The following is a 24,261-nucleotide window of genomic DNA, read 5'->3' as shown; positions in this document are numbered from 1 at the left end:
GTTTTTAAAAATAATCTGTAGTATTTATGTCTTGTTCTTATGATATCATAAATTTTTAATAATTTATTTATTATTTTATATATATATTTTTTTTATTATAATACGAATATTAATATTATTTTTATATATATTTTTTTTCCAATCACAAAATTTAATTTAAAACTTTTATTATTATTTTTATTTAATTTTTTTTTTTTTTTCTTTTTCTAATTTATCATTTATTTTAAATATTATTTTTTAGCTTTTGTTTAATTTATAGTTATTTAATTTTTTTTTTTTATTATTTTTGCTTTATTATTTTGTTATTTTTATGCATTTTCCTCATAGAACCTTATAAGAATCATTGTATTAATAATATTGCTTTTTCTTTTATTTATTATCATATATAAAAATTATTAATTTTTTTATTAGTATTTATTTATTTTTTATTTTTTTTTTTTTTTGTATTCGAATCTATAACAATTTTCACATTTGTAGTTATATATATATTTCTTCTTGTATTTAAAATATTTTTTGTAAATATTTTAGTAAAGATATATATATATAAAATGGGAGAAAATATAGTGTTATATTATTTTGATGCCAGGTAAATATAATATTAAAAAAAAAAGTAAATATAACGTAATTTCTTTTATATATACATATCTGAATATATATATATATATATATATTTTTTTTGAAGAGGGAAAGCTGAATTGATTAGATTAATTTTTGCCTATTTAGGAATTGAATATATAGATAAAAGATTTGGAGAAAATGGTGATGCATTTGTTGAATTTAAAAATTTTAAAAAAGAAAAAGAAATTCCATTTAATCAAGTTCCTATATTAGAAATAAATAATTTAATTTTAGCCCAAAGCCAAGCAATAGTACGTTATTTATCAAAAAAATACAAAATAAGTGGAGATAATGAATTACATGAATTTTATGCAGATATGATTTTTTGCGGAGTTCAAGATATTCATTATAAATTTAATAATACTAACTTATTTAAACAAAATGAAACAACATTTCTTAATGAAGAGCTACCTAAATGGTCTGGATATTTTGAAAAACTTCTAAAAAAAAATAATACTAACTATTTTGTAGGCAATAATTTAACATATGCTGATTTAGCTGTATTTAATTTATATGATGATATTGAATCGAAATATCCTAATAGTTTGAAAAATTTTCCTTTATTAAAAACACATAATGAATTTATAAGTAACATACCTAATATTAAAAATTATATTAATAATAGAAAAGAAAGTATATATTAATATATATATGTTGAAAATGTATGGTAAGAATTTACTATATGAATTTATTTTCATTTATAGTTTATTTTATTAAATAAAATTAAGAATTAAATTTATCAATGTTTTATACATTTTTGCTTTTTATCTTTTTCTTCTTTTTCTTTTTATTTTTCCATATTCAATCATAAATTGAATATTTTTCTATAATTTAAATAAAAATTTTTATTAAACTATGTCATATATTACAATGGTTTTAATAGCTTTAAATACATTAGTTTTTTTTGTTTTATGCTTTTTTTCCTAAGCATATGTATACTTTTAATATACTAAATTAAAAAAAATTTCTATATATATTCCTGAAATATATAGATTAAAACAATTCAAATAAATGAATTTTTTTTTTCATTATGAAACAAATAAAGTTAATAAATTAGTATTTAAAAAATTTACAACTATTTAATATATTTAATTTTTTTCATTTATTTTTTTTTTTTTTCTAAATATTTATATTTAAGTAACACTAAACAAAAAAAAAAAAAAAAAAAATATATTTTATAATCATAAATATACCTATTTAATTATTAACTATTTTTTTCCTTAATATACATTTATAATATATATATAAAAAAAGGTTACTAAAAATTAAACTTTTGTATAATTTAATTATAAATAAATAAAAATAAAGTCCTTTTAGAATTTAATATATTGAATTTTTTCTCTATCTTTTGTCTTTTCACATATATATAATATGATATAATATCCCAATCCTCTTTAGTTAAATAAAACTTCTCATTATTTCTGTATATAATTCATTATAATTTTTACAATATTATCTTTACCTATATCTCTGTTATTATTAAAAAAAAATATATATATATAAGTATATAGATAAATACAATAAATATATAAAATGATATTATGTTAATCGCTATAAAAATATAAATTTGAATTTAATAGTTATTATATGTATTAGCTAATATTTTAATATTGATATTTTTCTTTTTTTATATTCTCACTCTAGCATATGTAATATTTCCTTTTCATAAAATTTATCCTGATGAGAATAACTACACACACTCTTATATATAATTTTATAAAAATCAATTTCATTTCCCATAGAACATAATATTTTTAAATATAACTCCTGTTCCAATCCTTTAAAGTTTTTTTTTTCTTTTTCTAAGTGATATATAAATAAATTAGACAAAATATAAAATATGCTATGTAAAACTGAATAAAGGAAACAAATCATAAGATTCCTAAAAAAAAAAAAAAGAATGAAAAATAAATTAAATAATTCATAATAAATGATAATTTATGAATATTAGAATATGCCGCATTTAAACAAAAGTAAAAAAAAATAAAACCTGTCAAAATCTTTAACATATGGAATAATTTTTACTAGCAATATTGTTATTAATCCTGCTCCACTCTATAGATAAAAAAAAATAAAAAAGTATATTTATGTAAGAATTGTAAAAATTCATATATTTAAAAAGTTGAAACATTTACACAATATATATTATAAAAAATTAATTTTTTTTTTTTTTTTTTATTACTCTATAAAATAAAATTTTTGTTATATATAAATAGATATAATTATAAAATAATAGTAATGATAAGATATCTTGAATATATGATATTCCAATATCCGGTGTAAATAAATAAGATAAAGATATATCTATCAAATATATATATAATGATGTGTATATATTAGTATTATATAATTTATATCTTATATTCAATGATGGATTTAAGTTTTTTGAAATAGATTGATCAATTATATTTCTATTTTGATTTTTTTCATTTTTTAATAATTTATTTAAGGTGTTTATATTTGAATTAATATGTAATAATTGCAATTTTAAAAATTCTTCATATTCTAATTTGCTTTCAAAGCATTCATCTGCATATGAAAAAATATAATACAATAAAAAATAATTACTAAATAAAGTATATATTAAAGATTTCCTCTTCTTTTTTTTAATAATTTTTAAAATTTTTCTATAAATAGATGCACCTTTATTTTTTAAAAAACTATTAAAAAATAAAAAATATAAACTTTTTAATCTAAAGAGCTCTTCATTAATCAAATTTTTATCAATATTAAAAGTTTTTATTTCATTATGAATCTTTGTATTATTTAAAGAAAATTCATCCAAGCAATTTTTATTTGAACATTTTTTATTATTCTTTTCATTAATTATGTATGATTTGTCCTCATTTTCTCTATATGTTTTCAAAAAATTATCATAATTGTTATAATTTTCAAAATTGAAGTAGTTATACTTTTTACTGAATATAAGTGTTTTTCCGAATATAGCATAATTATGTAATTTATATAAATTGTTCTCATAAGGAAATTGATACAAAAATATATTATTTATATTACTTTTATTTTCATGAGCTATATTAACATAAGATTTAGAATGATTATTATATGTATTATTATTTTTATCAGGTAGCATTTCTTCAATTGAATTTGTATCATCTTTTGTAGCTATATTTTTATTAAAACGTAAATTATTTATTAAATGAACAATGTTTGGATATTTGAAGAACTTTAATTTTCTATTTATATTATTATACAATAAATTTGATAAATATAAATATGTATATTTATTTACAATTATATCTAAATTACTGATGTTTCTTTTTATAAAGATGCTATTGTTATCAATAAATGAATTCAATGATAGCATACCATTATTTAATTTATTTAAAAAAATAAAATTGAAAAGTGAATTTTTCTTTTGTTTAATTTCATCTTTATATTTAGATATTGTTTCTATGTGCGTATATGGGCATTTATCTATATCTTTAAATAAATTTTTGATATCTATATAAATATCCCATAGTATCTCTAACATTTTTTTAATAGCATTATCGATAAAATTATAATTATTTATTTTATTGTATAATTTATATTCATTTTTCATTTCATTTTCATTCTCATAATGATCCACTTCATTCTTTCTGTTGTTTTCTGTTTCCTTATCCATCTCATTTTTTATTATCTTTTTAATTTTATCTATTATTTCATCATAATTTTCAAAATCCTTATTTTTTATTAATGTTATTAGATTTCTTGGTTCATGCACTGTAGCAAATACATATTTACCTAACTTTTTTATATTTTCATATTTACATAAATCATTTTTTTGTATATATAAATTATTAATGTATTCATCATTCTGCAAATCTAAGTCATTTTTATCAAATTCGTTCATTACTTTTTTTTCTGAAATATCACCACCATCTTTTTTTTCGTGATCCTTCAATTTATCATTATTTTTTCTTTTGGTGCTTACATTTCCTTTTTCTAAATATACGTCATTTTTTCTCTCACCGTTCTCATCATCAATCATATTTCTCTCAGATAGAGAAAATGATAGTAATTTACTTAAATTTATATCAAAAATATTTTCGTTTAAATCAAAATGCTTTTCATCTAGTAAATTATATAACTTTTCTTCTTTTCCATTTAAATATATGCTAAAATTATCATTTAAATTTTGATTCTTTTTTATGCTTTCTATAAATGATATATCATCTTTAGCTTCATTATTTTCATTTCTGTAAAAATTTAAAAAATTATCATATTTATTTTGGTCCTTAAAGACCTCGTCGTTATCAAAAGGTTTCTTTTCCTCGTTATAAATGTTTTTCACATCAATATATTCAATATTACTATTATTTAATGAAATTTCATAATTCAATGTATTTACCTCTTTTCCTTTTTCTTCATTTTTAAAATTCCATTTTCCACTATTCTTCTGTATAGATGGATTTATTATCATATATGATAACTGAATTCTTAATAACTTATCTTTTTCACTTTTTTGCATAAGGTTTTTATATTTATTATGATAATTATTTTGCTTAATGTTTGCATTAATTTTATTTATAAATCTATAGTAATTATACATATCATCATTTAAATCATTTATATTTGTATTTTTATAATTTGCTTTCATAACATTAGTTAATTTAAGCATATTGTGTTTTTTTAATTTAATAATAAAATTATCATTAACAATGTTTTCATCATTGTATGTATTATTCAAATCATTATTATTTGTGCTTTTATTATTATAATTATATTTTTTATCATAAGAAATTCCATAATTATTTGAATATGATTTACTATTTTTCAATTTATTATCATTATTTTTATAAAAATAATTTTTTTGTTCATATTTGTCTAAATATGTATTTGAAACGTTTCTATTATTTTTTTCACTTATGTTATTGTTGTGAATATTTATGTGATTCTTATTTGCAATATTATTATTACCAAAATTATTAATACAACGATTATTATAGTTGCTTTTAATATAATTATTATTATTATTATTATTATTATTATTATTATTATTATTATTATTATTATTATTATTATTATTATTATTATTATTATTATTATTATTATTATTATTATTATTATTATTATTATTATTATTATTATTATTATTATTATTATTATTATTATTATTATTGTTATTATTATTATTATTATTATTATTATTATTATTATTGCTACTATTATAATTCATATTAAAATTGTTATACTTGTCAATGTATATATCGTTATTCCTTTTATCATTGAAATAAAAATCCTCATTATTATTATTTTTATAATTATTATGACAATTATTATTGATATTATATTTAATCTCATTTTCAATTAAACAATTTTCTTTTTTCAACATTAATTCTTTATTTAAAAATATACTTTTATCTTTTTCTATTGTCATCACATTATTTGATTCACTGTTTTTGTAGTAATCATTTAATAATTTTAAGATATTTGCATCAGATATTGTATCCAGATTAATATCACCATTTACTAAGTAAAATAGTTCATCTTCCTTACAATTATTTAACTTATTATTTACTATGTTCAAATCATAATTTTCATCTCTTAATTGATTTTTTAATACATAATCATTACAATCTAGAATATTTTTATCATTTGGCATTTCATCATTAAATTTTTTATTTCTCACATCATTAGTTTTATTATTTTCTTGTTTATGCGAAAGTTCATTTAATGTACTTACTTCATTATTGTTCAAAATTTTATTACTTAATACAAAATTCTCATTATATTTATCATTGTAATTCTTTAAGGTATTCATTATATTTTTATTTTCTGCATTGTTTAAGTTGTGTTTATCTTTGGAATAATTTAAATGATTATTTTCATTCATATTTAGAAAAAAATCATCATTATTTTGATTTTTCTTCATTTTATAAATATTTAACAAATTATTCAACTTGTTGGATTCATTCATATAATCTTCATTACCACCCATATTATTGAGATAAAGTAGATTTAGCATATCTATTTTTTTTAAATTATTTATATTATTCACACCATCTACATGATTTACATTAATTTCGTTTCTAAATTTACTTAAATCATTGTTATTATTATCATTATAATTTTTTGTTTTTAATAAATCATTTACATTACTAATAGGAACACTGTCCATATTAATATTATCACTTAAAATCTTAGTGTGTAAAGTATTATTTTCTTCAGAAGAATTTTTTTTTTCTTGTCCTGTACTTTTATTATCTGTGTTAATAACTTTTTTGTTTGAAATATTAAAATAGTTTATACCTTCATAATTATCACTATAAGGATTATTATCTTTTTTTTCATCACTATTTAAATATACTTTAGCAAATTCATTTTCATTTTGTCTATTTTCATCCAATTTTTTTTTTTTCTTTTCTTCAATTTCTTCTTCATACTCTGTTACTTTTTTATAATTATTATTTTCTTTTTTTATACTATTCTTTTTCTCTTTCTTCTCTATTTTCTTTTTCTTTTCTTTTTCTTCACTTTTATTTTTTTTTTCTTCTTTTTTTTGGCCTGTCATATTTTTAATTTTTTTTAATTCTTCATCCTTAGAAAATTCATCATTATTTAATGTGACACTAAAATTAAAAGGATCAGAATTCGCTGATAATTGTTCTTCTTTTAATTCATCATTATCATTGTTAAAAATGTTTTTATTTATAAATTTTGTTATATTAGATAGTTTATTATCAAACTGAAAAAAATCATCATTTTCTTTATCTATTATTTTATTTATATAATTTGATTTATTTTCAATATCTCTATCATCAGTAAGATTTTTTAAAACATTTTCTTTTTTTGCATAGTATTTATTCTCATTATCCATTTCTATAAAATTTCTTTTTTCATCTTCTCTTTTTCTATATTGCATACTATCTATTAAACTCTTTTCCTCTATTTCTATATATTTTGATGAGTCATTACTTTTATCTAACTTGTTTAATTTAAATAATTTCTTTTCATTTTCTATTATATTATTATTCATACATGAGAAATCACATTTTGAATTATTATCATAACCAAATGTTATGTTATTAATTTTATCTACTTCTTCAAGAATGCTATCCTTTTTTACTGTTTTCAAAGAATCTATTTTTTCATCATCCTTTTTAGAATCATATTTTTTACTTACAAAAGAATTTTTATTTTTATCTTTTTGTTTGGAATATTCATTATCATAAGCACTCTTTCCATATTTGTTTTTTTTTTTATAGTAAGATAAATTATTGTTATAATAATAGTTATAATAATTAAAATTGTTATAATTATTATAGTTGTTATTCTCCCCTTTAAATTTATTTCTTGTACTATTAAAATTGTAATTTTTCATTTTATCAAAAGAATAACTCATATAAATATCATCAAGTTTGTTTTTTCTGTATTTATTCATTTATTCATATATATATATATATATATATAAGAAGAAAAAAAAAATAAAAATATAAATCAATAACAATTTATTATTATGTCTAGCACTTTAAAATATATTTCAATGCATTAAAAAAAATAAAATAAAATTAAATTAAATATGCTTGGTATTAATTATACAATCAATATTTTCTCTAATTTTTATTTTTTCTTATTTACTTGTTTCGTTTATTTATTTTTTTTTTTTTTTTTTGTTCGGCTTTTCTACATTTAAAATAGTTAATACAAGATATAAATAAAAAATAAATTAATAATAAACGGATTTCACAATATTCAATAAAATATTTATTAATTTATTTTAATTTCATTAAAAATATTATATATTAAAAAAAATGTAAATATATATAAAACATAATATAGCTAAAAACACAGATTTTTTTTTTTTTTTTATAAAAACTATTAACATTATTTTAAGAATTTTTTCATAAAGTTTTATATAAGAAAAAAGTTTTTTTTTTTTTTTTTTTGCACGTTAATTTTTTTTTTTTAAGATTATAATAAATAAGAACAATAAAAAATGTATAGTCATAAAAACAAAAAAGCTTATAAATATTTTTTGATATTCTCATGATATTTCTTCTCTAAAACTTTTTTTTTTTTTTGTAAACATTTCTATTTGGTAAAAAGTAAAATTGAATTTTTAAACAAAAGTAAAATATAAATTTCTTTTAAAAAAAAAATTATTATTCTTAAAAATCTAATCAGAAAAACATTTAAAAATCTTTCTCATAGTAAACAGTACTGTTATAGATTGTCATATGCATTATATATATTATTTTTTTACTTATTTTTTTTTTATCTTGAAATATGTTAAATGATTATTTTATTATTTTTTTTTTTTTTTATTTAGATACTTTTTATAATTTGATGGAACTTCTAAAACTATGACAAATTATTTTAAAATATTCATTCGAAGTTTTTTCTTTTTTATTATTTTAAACAGAATAAAAGTCAGTTTAAGAAGGAAAAAAATAGATTAACTATATTTTATCGAAAATATATATAATTGTACAATAACATTGAATATATACTTCTTTTTTTCTATATTTTATAAAAAAAAAATTAAAAAAATATACATAATAACAAAAAAAAAAAAAAAAAGGAAAATATATTAAAGATAAATTCAAAAGAACTATTATAAAAAATATAACTTCAAACATTTTTTGAAAGAAAAGAGTTAACGTTTTTTAATACAGATTCTAAAAAAATTAAATCAATAAAAATTATTTGTTATTAAAAGGAAAAAAAAATAAATAAATTAAATTAAATGAATATGTAGATATTTAAAAATTTATTATTATATTAAAGAATTTTCATTTTCGTAATAAAAGCGTTGAAAATTTTTTATTAGTTCGTTCTGAAAAAATGAACCATTTTTATTTAGAACAAAAATATCTATTAAAGCATTTTTACTGATTAATTGAAATAATAAATTAATCTCCTTTTGTATATATAAATATTTATTGAAAAAACATAAAGATTTGTTTTTAAATTTAGTTAATTTTTCAAATATTGATTTAAATAAAAATTGTCTTCGAATATTTAATTCTAAAAAGTTCTGCTTTATTTCATTTGCAATTTCATATACTTGTGTTAATTGAAATTTTTTGCTTAGTAAATTAGTTTTTTCTTTTTTTTTCTTATCTTTCAACATTTTTAATTCAAAAAATATTTCTTTTCTTACACCTTTTATATATTTTATTCTTTTCCTGCAAGCATTTTTTTCCTTAATTATTTTTTCAAAAGATTTATCATTACACTCTATGCATTTTTCAATTTTCTTTTTTTTTAACTCCTTAACATTCATATCTAATAATTTAATTTCATTTTTTATTTTTTCAATTTTATATGATTCTTCCTTTTTCAATTTTTCAAATTCATCTTCAATATATTTTATTTTTTCTTCAAGCATTTCAATATCCATTTTTATCAATTCATTATTTATATATATATGTTTATGAAATTTCAGTAATATTAATTTTCTAAAAAATTATTCTCATAAGTATAAATTAAATTCATATATAAATTATTACTTAAGTTAATTTTTTCAAAACAAATATGAAATGTGTAAGTACTATTTTTCTTTAATATTAAATTTTTTTTTTAATTTATATAGTATTATTAAAATAATAAAAACAAAATAAACAAAATAATGTCTATTTTTAGCTGTAAATATATTTTTCATAGTATTTTCTACTTTGACGTATGCTTTATCATATTATTTAGAATGTAAAAAAAAAAAAAAAACAAAAAAATTTAAAAAGTGCATCATTATACTAAAAAAAAAAAAATTTAAAAGAAAAAAAGGAAAAAAAAAAAAATTCCTTTTTTTCATATAATCTTATATTAATTTCAATTAATTAGTATATGAAGAATATTTAATTTTTTTAAAATATTCTTTCTTTTTCCATGTTATCTATTAAAAAAGTTTAAAATTACTTTGATTATTTGCATATTTTTTACAAAAAACGTATAAATGTATTTAACTTAATAAAAAAAAAAAATTTTTATTTTTTGTTTTGGACTTTTTCCATATAATCCTGAATATAAATATGAGCTAAGTCATCGGTAATTATAGGTTTATTCAACTTACATCTGGAATTCATTAAATTATAATCATCCTTACAAATATCAAGATTGTTTTTTAAATTTTGATTTTCTTCTAAACAGTCACTTTTATCATCCTTCATATTTACTGTTAAATTTACTGGTTGGAATAAATGAGGAATATTTTTAATTTTCTTGTTGTCAAATTTTTCAATTATTTTAAACTTGTCATTTTTTATCATTTCTAATTCTTTATTAAAATAGTAAGTATCTGCCATATGTCTGGAAAAAAAATAAAATATATTTTTAATCTTTTTCTTTTTGTATTTTTTTTTTTAAAATTTTACTTTTTCTTCTGCTTTGAAATTTCTTCATTTAAATTAGAATTTTCTTTCAAAAGATTATTGAGCAAATCATCAAATCTTTAATTAAAAATAAAAAAATATTTAAAGATATAATATTAATAAAAATTAATCAGTAATATATTTAAACATTTAACAATATATTAATGTCAAACATTAATAAAATGATTAACTAAAAAATTAATTTATTTTATATATATATGTTTTATTATTTGAAGTAATTACTGATTAATATGAAATTCATCATTAGATCCTTTTTTTTTAATATCTCTTAATTTAATCTTATTAAAAGGAAAAAAAAAAAAAAAATTAGAAGAAACCAAGAAAGATTAAGCAAACAAAAATGGAATCATACGAAAATAATAAAATAGAAATTATAATTTTTCTTACCGTAGTATTCAATAAAGAGCTATTTTCTTCTTTTAACTGTTTTATATCATTATTTAAATTATTAATTTGTTTCTATTAAAAAAAAAATAAAATAATATTTTATTTTTTAAATTTACGTTGTTATTCATTTTATCTTTTATTACTTTTAATTTATCGTTATCACTTTGAGAATCTAAATATTTTTTATATAATTCATCTATTTTTTTCTAAAAGGAAATGCAAAAAAAAAAAAAAAGATTATGTATATTATTATATAATATAATGCTTATTTATATTCTTTAGAGTACTTCATTGCTCCTTATTATCTCATTATAATCAGTGTTTTGCTTATTTATTCTTCCTTCATTTAAACTTTTTTTTATTAATTTTTGTATTATCATTTCTTTATATTCTAATTCTAATTTTAATGTATTCAATTCGTCCTTATCTACATGAATAAAAAGATAAATTTTTAGTATATATAACATAAAAAAAAGAAAAAATATTACATTACCTTTATTGATATTCCTTTTGTATAACAAATCCTTCATCATAAGTAAAAAAAAAAAAAAAATGAATTTCATAAAAACATACACATATAATTGTGAAGATATAATTATAAAATAAAATAAATATTCAATAATCTCTTAATATAATTTTATAAAACAAATATAATCATAGTTTTATATGTATATAAATAAAAATGAAGAATGGAAATTTTCTAACATTCCCTAAGTTTAATATCTTAAGTGCACTGTTTTCATCAAAGCCCTATTATAAAAAAAAAAAAATGAAAAAAATTGTAAAAATCGATTATTAATAATTAGTAATTAAGGTGCTTCACTTTTTTTTCTTTTTTCTTTTTTCTAGTCTAATGTTTAATTATAAGAAATATTTTCTATAAGTTTTACTTCATTTATTTTCTCCTTTCTAATAATTTCCATTTGTTTTTTATTTTCATTATATTGTTCTTGTAAAGAATTATGTACATTTTTTAATGAATCGTATTTTTTCAATAATTGAGAATATTTTTCACTTAATATATCATAATCTTTTTTAAATTCTTCGTTCTGCCTTTTCAGAGTCATAACAAATTCATTTGTTTTATCATTTCTATACTTTTTTTTATTCTTTAAATGCTTTAACTCTTCTTCTTGTAATTTAGATTCTTTTACAAGAGCATCGTATTTATTTGATAATATCAACAATTTCTCACTCATATTTAAAATTGCCTCATCTTTATCTTCTGAATTTTTAGAATTTTCCAACTGATTTATTCTTTCTTCTAACTTTTTAATTGTTTCATCTCTAAATTTTTTTTGTGAAGTTACATATGGAAGAAAAAAAAAAAATTTTTTTTTATTATTTTTATTTACTTTTTATTTTTACTTTCTTTTTTTTATAATAATTTTTTACCTTTCCGATATTTCAGTATCGTTGTGATTTATTTCATATTCAAGTTGCAATTCTAAATCTCTAATTTTTTTTGTTAAAAATTCAACACTCTTTTCTTCGTCACTAAATTTTCAAAATATTTATAAAGAAAAAATTACATGAACTATGACACTACCAAAAATGTGGAATATTTTTTTTTTTTTAATTTTGTAATACCTATCCCGTGGTGAATTATTTTCTTCACTTCCCTTTTTTGAATAACCTTGTTTAAATTGTAACATAATAAAAATTTTATTTTAATATATTATAAAAACATATTTATGTATAAAAACAAAAAAAAAAAAAAAATAATAATAAATATGTAAATTCTAATATAAAAAACTAAAGTAAAATTTTATTCAATATATGCATTTAATTGTTAGGTTTACTTAAATTATAACATAATAAAAATAGATAAATGCATTCATATTAATATTTGCATTTTTTTATATTCAACACTTTTACCATGAAACGGATCCATGAGTAATACTTTTAAATAATATTTATTTAATTTTACAACAATAATTAAAAGAAAATAAAATAAAATGAAATAGTTGGAAAAAAGGGTCACAAAAAAATAAAGTAATTTTTATAAATACACATTCTAATGGATTTACAATATTTTATGTATGTTTTCTTTACATTTTTTTTTAATTTTAACACAAACTATTAAATAAATTATATTATTGTATAATGAAATAAAATGTAGAATTTTCAATTTAGCAAGATAAATATTTTTGTATAAAAAAAAAAAAATTTATAATTAAAAAAGAAAAAAAAAAAAAAAAAACATTTATCATTTGTATACTAAATTTTATTATTTCGAATTACACTCGTGCCTATTATAATTCCAGTTTAAAAATTTTTTTTTTTTAAATTGAATTCGTTCAAAAAATTATATTTTAATAATTTTTTTTCTTTCTATTAAAAGAATGATTCATATATATTTATGTATATATATATGTATATAATATTCATAAATATAAAAAAAATTAAAACAAACAAAATTAACATGAATTTCAATTTATAAAATAAATTAATTAATTTTATTCAAAACAAAGAAAAGAAATATAAATACTATAAACTTATATATTAACATTTAAAAAAAAAAAAGTTTTTTTAAAAATTAATGAGAAAAAATTGTTAAAGATATATATACTTATATATTCGTTTAATATTTTTTTAATCATTATCTGATTATATTTATATATATATATATATAGTATGGTTTTTTAATTCGAAATAATATTTTAAAAAAATTTTTTAGAAATTACAAATATTAAAATTTAATTTTTTTCTTATTTTTTATAGAATTTAAAATTTTATAGACCTTATCAATATTCAATTTTTTTACTATTATTTTTATCCCAAAAAAAAAAAAAAAAAATACAACTAATTTTATATAATTTTTATAAAAATGAAATATGTTCCTCCTCCATTACGAGTTCCAGATGAAATAAAAGAAAAAGAGGATGCATTAAAAGCTAGTGAGCAAGTAAAGCAAAAGGAAGAATTAAAAATAGAAGAAAAAGAAGTGGATACTGATAGCTCTACTGAAGGAGATGATTTTGAAATTGTTTTAAATAGTGTCGTTATTAGTCAGATTTCAAAAAACAAAGATTTACGTGGTGAATTATTGGGTTATTATATTAAAAATGACGACGGAAAAAAGAAAAAAAAAAAAAAAAAAAAAGGAAAAACAACTGATGGAGATAAGAAAGAAGATGAAGAAGAAGAAGACGAAGGAGATGAAGAAGATGATGAAGAACAGGATGAAAATGATGAAAGAAAAAAAAAAAAAAATGATAACATTAATGAGCTAAAAAAAAATAAAAAGAATGATTCAAAAAAATTAGATATTGTAGAAATTAATCAATCTTTTTGTGTTTGTAATATTGAAGATATTTGTATTGATAAAATAAATAAAATCACAAATAAGTATCAGCTTCCTAAACAAAAATATAATGATTTATTAAATAATTTAATTTTATATTTCAACAAAAATAAGTATGAAGAAGAAGGGGAGAAATATATTAATGAAGTTAATAACTATTATGATGATTATGTAAATATAATGGCAGAATTAAACTTTGAAACTACTTCTTTCGGATTTTATATAAATGTTAATGATATAAAAAAAAAAGAAGTATTAGCAACGCTAATATTATACTCTCTAATTAATAAAAATGCCTTTGTTTTATGTTTTGGAGAAAAATATGGTAAGTTAATTTTTTCAGCTTATAAAGTAGATGTAGACGTTATTTTTGATATTAAAAATCAAATTAAAAACTCGAATTTTAATCAATTTAGTGACATATTAAACGTTGAATTGAAAAAAAGTGGATTAAATAGTAAAAATATTTTACAGAAAATACCAGTTCGTATAAAAAATTCAATTATAAATTCTCTATTTTTAAAAGTTCTCAAAAATAAAAATAAAAATTATGTCTCATCAAAAGACTATTTAAATTCATTGGAAGTTGATTCATTAGAAAATCATGTACAGGAAACTTGTAAATCTCTTGAATTGTTAAAATCAGAACAAGAAAAGATTGTTAAGTATAAAAAAGATGTATTTAAGCAATTACAATCACAAAAAGTATATCAAGAAAAGAAAAAATTAGAAAAAGAGAAAAATAAAATTGTGCACGATAATTTAGACACCAATGAAGAAGATATAAATATTCAAAATATATTTAAGAATATTCCTCAACCCTCTTTATTGTTTCCTTATGTTTTAACAATGAGTAACAATATGCTTAATGATAATATTAATAATTTATGTAGTCATGCTATAGCTAAATCTTATTTATATTATAAAAATGCAAAACCTTAAAAATATAACTGTTGAAACCAAAAATACTTAAAAAAAAAAGAAAAAAAAGAAGAAACACAAAAAATTAGCATTAATAGTAAAAAAACAATATACTACATAACAAAATGTTTTAGATAACAATTTAATAAAATATATATATATATATTATATTTCTTTTTTTTACTTTTATTATTGAAATAGTAAAAAAATTTTAACTTAAGAAATTTAGAAAAATTAATTCTTTAAAAAAGTAGAATTTCATATTAACTTAAAATTGTATGTTTATAATTTTTTTTTTTTTTCTCTCTCTTTAAAGAAATTATTTAAATAAAATTTTAAAAGTTTATAATAAGAAATTATAATATTTTGTGATTAAAAAAAAAAAATTCAAATTAAATAATGATATGCTTTATCATATAAATTGTATGAAGCATACAGTGAAATATACTATTTATAAATAAAAAATAAAAATATGTATTCGTATTAAATTTTATATGAATTTTTTTTGATACAAAATTAAGTGTATCATATTTACATAAAATTAAATTTATCTATTTAATATAAATTTAAATGTATGATTTTGATGAATTATTGAATACGTATTTTTTTTCATTTAAAAAAAAAAAAAAATGTTATTTATATATAGAGGTAATTATTTAATTAGAAATAAAAGAATATATTAATTTATTTTATTAGGTGGATTTCATTTCATCCATGGTTGTAGGGTTAGAAATTCCTCTGCTGCAGTTGGATGTATTGGTATAGTTTCATCAAAATCTTTTTTTGTTGCATTCATTTTTAGAGCAACTGCGAAACCCTGAATAATTTCATCTGCATTCAATCCTATTATATGTAAACCTTTAATTAGTTCTTCTTTTCCAATACATATTAACTTAATATAAGTTTTTTGCTTTTGTTCTGGTTCTATATCATAAACAGAAAAAAATAAGTTAGTAAATTTTGATTCATAAACTTTTACATTTTCCTTTCCATAAATACTTATTGCTTCCTTTTCTGAAAGACCAATTGTTCCTATTGGTGGATGAGAAAATATAACTGTAGGTATTAGTTTATAATTTGTTTTTTTAGTTTTATTTAAAAATATTCTATCTACAAGTAATCTGCCTGCGTTAATAGCAACTGGTGTTAACTGAATATTAAAAAAATTTTCTGCACTAGCTATTGATGTTTTTAAATATTTTTCTTCATTATATAACTTTAGCCTATTTATATCTTCAGCATTTTCGTGTACTTTTACAATACAACAATCACCAACTGCATAGATATTTTTTACATTAGTTCTTTGATTATCATCAACAATTATATAATTGTTTTTTGTTTCAATATTTAATTTCTCTAAATTTAAATTCTGTGTATCTGGTGATCTACCAATACAATAAATTACATAATCAAAATTTTCAAACTTTCTTCCATCTTTTAAATGAATTGTTAAATTTTTTTCATTAACTTTTTCCACCTCTACTACATCTGCATGAGTAATAATATTTATATCATTTTTCTTCATATCATTCTCTAATTCATTAATAACAGTTTCATCAAATTTTCTAAGAAGCCTTTCTCCTCTAGCGAATATAAATGATTCAATTTCTAACCTTTTTATAACATTAATTAATTCAACCGCTATATACCCGCTTCCTACAATACCTATTTTTTTTGCTTTTTTTATATTAAAAAAATCATCGCTTGAAATTGTATTTTCTATTCCTTTAATTGATGGAAATACTGGTTTATTACCAACAGCTATGATGATGTTTTTACCTACTATTACTTCTTCTTTATTTCCCTCATTTCCAGAGCTAATCTTTTTTATTAATACTTTATTTTCATTTATTAAACTAGCTGTTCCTTCATACAATTCCACGTTATCATTCTTTAAATTATTTTTATATATATTATTTAATCTTCGAATGTATTTATCTCTTCTCTCTACTAACTCCGGCAGATTAAAAGTAAATTTTGTATCAAATCCATAGTGCTTTGAGTTTTCCAAAATCTCATGAACAGAAGCTGCATTAAACATTATCTGAAATTATAAAAAAATAAAAAATAAAAATAAAAATGAAAATAAATAAATTAATGTTGTTATGATTATTAAAATATGTTATCATAAATATATATATATATATATATTCAAAATATAAATATAGAAAAAAAAAATTTTTTTTTTTTTGATACCTTTTTAGGAACACATCCTACATTCACGCAAGTACCACCTAAATGAGACTTTTCTACTAGAGCAACTTTTGCTTTATGCCTATAATTGTCAAATATATTAAAAACATATATATATATATATATAATCCCAATAACATATAAACATATATGTATTTTGCTTGTTTTACTTAGCTGCTCTTCTAGCTGCCGCCATTCCTCCACTTCCTCCACCAATAACAATCAAATCATAAACCATATTTGGTTTCTTTTTAAAATATATTGGGTTACTTAGATTTTCCAAATTGTGAAGGAAACTGAAACTTCTTGATAAATTTATTAATAAATTAAAAAAAACAAAAAATAAAAAAAAATGAAAATATCTAAATCTATGCATATTTACTATTTTGTTTAATAAAAAAAAAAAAAAAATAAATATATAAAACAAAATATATATATAAAAAAAAAAAAAATTAAGTATTTACAAATAATAAGGAAAATACCTATTTAAAATAAGAAATAATTGCAGTACTTTCTTTCTCATATGTATTTTAGCATGCTACAATACATCAATCCTTTCCTTAAGAATAAAAACTCCTTTTTTATTTTTTTTATTTTTATTCTTTAAATGAAAATACATAAAAATAATTTTCTTACTTTTTTTTTTTTTTTTATTGATACTTAACATTCAACAATCTTAATAAATTACTATTTTTTTTATTAAAAAGGTGTAACCATTGAAAAAAATTATGAAGAAATATATTTTTATAAGAGATTTAAAAAAAAATTTTTTTTTTTTTTCTTGTTTATTTTTAATTTCTTTTTGTTTATATTAGAATTTTTTTTTTTTTATAATTTTTTGGTATTACAGCATTAAAATACATTTTTATCGACACTTTTTTTTTTCCATCTTCAGTATAATTTCATATATCTTTATATATCTTTTTTTTTTTATAGTATCTTTTCATTTACTAAAGATATATTCAAATTTTAATTTTTTTTACTTTTTCTATAGATACATGTTTAACCTTTCCTTTTTTTCTTTATTTTTTTTTTTTTTTTATTTATGTAATATTTTGTTCTATCCCATCGACATATGTAATTTGTTGGCAATCTGATTTTTGATTTAAATTAAAAATGAGCATATCCCACATAGTAGTTGTATTTAATAAATTTTGTTTATATAAATTTGTAAAAAAGGTAGAGTGATTAATTCTTCTTTTATATTCATAAATTGTTCCAGCTAAAAAGTCTTCATTAGGCAAAGAATTCAATTTATTACAAATAATAGTCGCTAGGTTTAAAGGTAACTCAGTTCCATCTCTGCTTTTTTTTAAAGGTAAATTATCATTATATGAATTTACCATATTTTTAAAAACATCAAAATCAATTTTAGCTGTTTTTATCCATTGAATACGAAAATTTCCTCCTAATCTCTTAGTTATTGAACCCCACAAATTATCAAATAAGTTTTTTATTGGCAAAGTTATCATTTTTGCATATCCTTGAAAACCTCCACTTTCATTTACTGAAAACAAAAAAATAATAGTATAATTTTCTTTAAATAAGTTAACAAATTTTCTAGTATTATTTTTCCCCGTAGCCCAAACTCCATATAGTATAGATAAATATAGATGAGATATTTGATTACATTTTATAATAAAAACTTTTATTTTATCATTTTGTATTAAATTATTATTTAAATCATATACGTTAGGTATACTTATACTATCATTAGTTACGATACTTTCATTATTGTAACAATTATTTATTCTATTATGATATGTTTTTTCATTACCGAGATTATTGTAGTTATTATATTTTCCCATATTTTTCGAATACTCATTATTATTTATATTATATTCATTTAAATATTTATCATCTACATTGTCAGTGGTATTATTACTAATTATTTCAACATTATTATTGTAGCCTACCATTTTCTGATTATTTTTAATAATGTCATTTGTGTTATTTTTATTGTTTTTCATAAAAATATTTAAATTTTTGCCATTATAATTATTTTTATTATCAATATTATCATCATATGTATCAATAATACCGCTACTGTTATAAATATTATTATCACTATTATTACTATTGTTATAAATATTATTATCATTGTTATTATTACTACTTTTAAATACATCCTTTATTGAATTCTCATTTTCATTCTTTGATGAATTTGATTTATCATAATATTTCTCCCCACTTAACACTATTAAAGCATCTTTTAATTTATTTATATCATTTAAAAATTTTTTTTGATTATTATATAAATGCGTATATAATCGTTTATTAATTAAAATATGATCTAAGTAAAATTTTGGTAATATACTTATAATATTTATATATTTTCTACTTCTATTTTTATGAATTTTTCTGCAATTATATCCCAATGCACAAAATCCTAATAAATAATTTACGCATATATTTTTCTCATGTAAAAATTTTAAAGTTTCATCCAAGTATTCATCTTTATTTTCATTGTAATGACTTATATTGGTATTTTCTAAAGTGTGACGAAACATACATGATCCTCTTACTTTATCAGCACAGTAGTTATATTTTAAGTAATTTTTACATGTAGGTATTCTTGAGTATATCAATTGATGTAAATAGTTACAAAATAAGTTTTTCATACACATATTTTTAATGTAATGAATGCATATAATGGAATGTTTCCCTTTTTTTTGTTTTATATCAACTCTATCGATTCCTTTTATTGATAATAAGCTGGTTTGCTCTTCTAATCTAATTTTCACTTCCTTTTCCAAATCAATAGTATAATCTGCATTTTTCCCCTCCAATTTTTTATTTTTCTCTTCACACATATTTAAGTATAATTCATATAAATTTTTTTTTTTTTTTTTTTTATTACACTTCTTACGAACTACCATTTTTTTTAACTTCAAATAAAATATAGAATGTTACACAGATGTGTTATACTAATTTTAATTATAAATTTCTCTTTTTCTTTTTTTTTTTTCTTTTTGCTTAAACTATATATATAATATATTTACTTCTTGATAATTTATTCGTATATATTCCTTTTAAAACACTTTAGCATAAAAATGGATTTAAAAAATTCCTAAATCTAAACCAATTTATTATTTTTATTCATTTCTTCATATTTATATTACCTATTTTCAAGCAATTATATGTTTTATATATTAATTCTTATATACTAAAATTATGTTAGTTTAATACATAAATGTATTTTTTTTCTTTAGTTTTTGATAAATTTTAACATTGCAAAAATGTTTATATAAAAAAAAATTTTTTTTTTAATGTTACTTTTGTGCATGCTTTATTTTTTTTTTTTTTTATATTATCTAATAAAAAATTTTACTTAATTTTTATGACTAATGTTTTTAAAGAAAAAAATATTTATTGTGCATACATATAACCTCTCTTGTAATTTTTTATTGTCATTACTCTCCTGTAAATAATATATAAAATTTTTATAAGCTTTTTTTTTTTAATTATCCTACCATATATTTAAAAGGATTCTTTTATTTTATTTATATTTTTTTATTATAAAGGAAAAACAAATATCTCAATAAATATTTCATTAAATATGTCTTGAGTATGGATTTTTTCAAATATTTTAAATTAGACTGTTTTCATTAAGCTTATTTAAATTGCATATGATTTAATGTTGTATATTTTAAAATAAAGATATAGGGTTTTAATAAGGATCATAAAAGTTATAGAAAAATAATATAGTTCGTATTTGTATGCATACGTATGTATATAATGAAATATAAAAAAATTCTGTTTTTAACTACTTCTAAAAATGCAGTAAATAGCACATTAAATGCGCCACTGCTTTATTTTGAAGGAATTCAATATTTTTCTTTTAATATAATTACACTGAAACATCTAAGTAACCGGGAATGATAATCTTGTTTTAATAATTTACATATTTTTTTGATTTTTAAAAGTTGAATTTATTAAAATTTTTTGTTTTATAATTAGATTATAATAATAATAATAAAATAAAAATATAAAAATTATGCTTTAAAAGAAAATTGTTTCGTTATAAAAAAAAATAATAATAATAATAATAAAAGGTTTTTTAGTATATATATATTCCAAATAAAATATATATAAATTTTTCTTTATAAATTAGGATTTCTTTTCAAATAGTTTAATAGGTATAAAACTTAGCTAGATTTATATATGAAACAACTTATTTAAGCTTTTACTGTGTATCATTTGTACTTAAATCATTTTCTTTACTTTTGTTCTGGCTATTTTCAACTTTTTCTGATGTACTGGATGCTCCGTTAGATTGCGAATTTGGCAATAAATTTGGAGAACCAGATGGTAAATTTGGAGGTAAATTAGGTGGTAAATTAGGGGGCAAATTGGGGGGTAAATTTGGAGGTAAATTGGGAGGCAAATTTGGTGGCATATTAGGTGGTATATTTGGTGGTATATTGGGTGGTATATTGGGTGGAAAATTTGGTGGAATATTAGGCGGGAAATTAGGAGGGAAATTAGGAGGGAAATTGGATGGAAAGTTTGGAGGAAGGTTAGTGGGGAAACTTGTTGGAAACTTATGAAGTAAATTATAAGGTACATTGGGAGAAATTTCAGAAGGTAAATTTGGTGGTAAGTTCGATAGAAAGTTTGGAGGGAAATTTGGAGGAATATTGGGAGGAAAATTCGATGGAATATTTGGAGGAAAATTGGAAGGAAAATTCAGTGGTAATTTATGAGGCAAATTATAAGATACATTAGGAGGTATATCAGAAGGTAAAGTTGGTGGAACACTTGGTGGTGGTAAATTATTTAACATTCTATTATTAATTTTTTGAGGTAATTTATATGAACTATTTACTCTTGTATTAACTGATAAATTCATAGGTGGATGAATATAATTAGATGAAACAGGTTGAGGTACATTTCCTGGGTAATAAGAATTAATAACAGGTGGAATTTGATCATTCTGCAATTTACTGATGTTATTTGCTTGAGTCATTGAATTATTTAAAAATATATTATTTTCATTATTTAATGATGTATTATTATTTGTAGGATTTACTGTAGATGTAGAATTATAAGGCAAAATATTATTTGCATTCTCATTTACTGGATATAAATTTAAAGCTTTATTTGCTGCTATAAATCTTTCGGCTGCTGTTCCATGCCTTTCTCCTTTTGTATCTTTTTTATAAGCATATGAAATATGAACTTTTTTATTACATATAAATTGATTATTCATATTCTCTATTGCTAAATCACTTGATTCGAAATTGTCATATGATATAAATCCATGTCCTTTTGATGTATCATCTTCATTTCTCATTATTTTTACTGTTATTACCTGGCCAAAGGAAGAAAATATATCAAATAGCATTTTTTCATCGACTTCTTTATCTAAATTTCCAATAAATAAATTTGCTCCCACATCAAAAGATCTTTTATCTTGAGATGCTTTATTACATCTTAATGGTTTTCCAAATAACTTAGTCATATTTAATATTTTTGCTGCATACTCACATTCATATTCATATTCATATTCCACAAAACCATACCCTGTTCAAATAGATAATAATAAAAAAAATAATTATATAGAAATAAGAAAAAAAAAAATTGTAAATTTTATAATATTAAAACAAAATAAAATTAAGAAATAACAAAAAAATTATATACCAGAGTGATATCCATTTATTTTATCTCTAGGAATATGAACATTTTTTACATTACCACATTGCATAAAAAGTTCACATAAAATTTCCTCGTCAACTTGAGAATCTAAATTTGCTATAAAAAGTATAAAGATATATAAAAAAAATTAATAATTATATTTTTATATATCTAAATATAAATTCAATACTAAAAAAACATATGTGAAAATGCATTGCTTAATAACAAAAGTAAACTACCTATATAAAGTGTAGCTTCATTATTTCTTTCATAAATGTGATTTATTTCCTGGTTTTTATAAGGAACAAACATTATATATTCTTTTAAATTATTTTCATAAATGAATTATTACTATTAAACATAGATCTTTAAGAGAGTGTTTTTGCTCTTTTTTTTTTTTTTTTAAAAAAAATATACTTAAAAAAATTTAACACAATTTAATAATTGAAAATAAATTAAAAAATTCATAATTTTTATTTTATATTTTAATATTATTATTTATTTTAAAAAATGTAATGTTTATATTATAATAAAACTTCCTTTAAAGTTTGCATTTTTCATAGCTCTATGTTTTTAAAATAATATTTATATTTAGTAAACTTATGCAAGAAGCATTATGAATGTAAATATTTTTTCTAATTTCTATTTTTAAAATTTTAATTACGATAATATTAAAATAATGAAATATATAAAAATATCATATTATAAAAAAAAATAAGAAAAAAAAAAAATTAATAAAACAAAAAAATATTTTATTATAAATTTTTAAATTAAAAAAAAAATAATGTAAATTTAAAAGGAAAATAAACGTAATTTGGAATTAATTAAAAGAATGTATATGGTAATGTATATTATTTACAAATT

The 24,261-nt window shown here is 18.1% G+C and overlaps 8 protein-coding genes across 8 annotated transcripts; 2 read left to right on the top strand and 6 right to left on the bottom strand.

Moving 5' to 3' along the window:
• Window positions 1-548: 548 nt before the first annotated feature.
• Window positions 549-1,262, top strand: GST (glutathione S-transferase, putative; the record flags this gene model as incomplete). The annotated part of the gene is made up of 2 exons (XM_028678850.1): window positions 549-586; window positions 683-1,262. 2 exons carry the CDS (start codon window positions 549-551, stop codon window positions 1,260-1,262), a joined length of 618 nt encoding a protein of 205 aa, XP_028535955.1.
• A 771-nt stretch (window positions 1,263-2,033) lies between these two features.
• On the bottom strand, window positions 2,034-8,002 carry PRELSG_1331600 (conserved Plasmodium membrane protein, unknown function; the record flags this gene model as incomplete). Its single annotated transcript, XM_028678849.1, has 4 exons — window positions 2,034-2,088; window positions 2,258-2,500; window positions 2,609-2,673; window positions 2,801-8,002. 4 exons carry the CDS (start codon window positions 8,000-8,002, stop codon window positions 2,034-2,036), a joined length of 5,565 nt encoding a protein of 1,854 aa, XP_028535954.1.
• A 1,335-nt stretch (window positions 8,003-9,337) lies between these two features.
• Window positions 9,338-9,964, bottom strand: PRELSG_1331500 (conserved Plasmodium protein, unknown function; the record flags this gene model as incomplete). Its single annotated transcript, XM_028678848.1, has 1 exon — window positions 9,338-9,964. One exon carries the CDS (start codon window positions 9,962-9,964, stop codon window positions 9,338-9,340), a length of 627 nt encoding a protein of 208 aa, XP_028535953.1.
• A 583-nt stretch (window positions 9,965-10,547) lies between these two features.
• On the bottom strand, window positions 10,548-12,994 carry PRELSG_1331400 (conserved Plasmodium protein, unknown function; the record flags this gene model as incomplete). The annotated part of the gene is made up of 11 exons (XM_028678847.1): window positions 10,548-10,869; window positions 10,935-11,009; window positions 11,175-11,230; window positions 11,340-11,411; window positions 11,483-11,545; window positions 11,627-11,766; window positions 11,833-11,863; window positions 12,045-12,089; window positions 12,230-12,626; window positions 12,735-12,836; window positions 12,930-12,994. The coding sequence occupies 11 exons, from the start codon at window positions 12,992-12,994 to the stop codon at window positions 10,548-10,550; spliced, it is 1,368 nt and encodes a 455-aa protein (XP_028535952.1).
• A 1,175-nt stretch (window positions 12,995-14,169) lies between these two features.
• Window positions 14,170-15,588, top strand: PRELSG_1331300 (conserved Plasmodium protein, unknown function; the record flags this gene model as incomplete). Its single annotated transcript, XM_028678846.1, has 1 exon — window positions 14,170-15,588. One exon carries the CDS (start codon window positions 14,170-14,172, stop codon window positions 15,586-15,588), a length of 1,419 nt encoding a protein of 472 aa, XP_028535951.1.
• A 682-nt stretch (window positions 15,589-16,270) lies between these two features.
• On the bottom strand, window positions 16,271-18,136 carry GR (glutathione reductase, putative; the record flags this gene model as incomplete). Its single annotated transcript, XM_028678844.1, has 3 exons — window positions 16,271-17,611; window positions 17,764-17,842; window positions 17,931-18,136. The coding sequence occupies 3 exons, from the start codon at window positions 18,134-18,136 to the stop codon at window positions 16,271-16,273; spliced, it is 1,626 nt and encodes a 541-aa protein (XP_028535950.1).
• Window positions 18,137-18,803: 667 nt separating this feature from the next.
• PRELSG_1331100 (YTH domain-containing protein, putative) lies at window positions 18,804-20,639 on the bottom strand (the record flags this gene model as incomplete). The annotated part of the gene is made up of 1 exon (XM_028678843.1): window positions 18,804-20,639. One exon carries the CDS (start codon window positions 20,637-20,639, stop codon window positions 18,804-18,806), a length of 1,836 nt encoding a protein of 611 aa, XP_028535949.1.
• A 1,307-nt stretch (window positions 20,640-21,946) lies between these two features.
• Window positions 21,947-23,709, bottom strand: SF3B4 (splicing factor 3B subunit 4, putative; the record flags this gene model as incomplete). Its single annotated transcript, XM_028678842.1, has 3 exons — window positions 21,947-23,286; window positions 23,404-23,514; window positions 23,637-23,709. The coding sequence occupies 3 exons, from the start codon at window positions 23,707-23,709 to the stop codon at window positions 21,947-21,949; spliced, it is 1,524 nt and encodes a 507-aa protein (XP_028535948.1).
• Between the last annotated feature and the right edge of the window lie 552 nt (window positions 23,710-24,261).

The sequence above is a fragment of the Plasmodium relictum genome (genome assembly GCF_900005765.1).
Source record: "Plasmodium relictum strain SGS1 genome assembly, chromosome: 13".
NCBI lineage: Eukaryota > Apicomplexa > Aconoidasida > Haemosporida > Plasmodiidae > Plasmodium > Plasmodium relictum.
The sequence above is the reverse complement of the archived record's forward strand: the minus strand, read 5'-3'. Positions and strand labels throughout refer to the sequence as shown.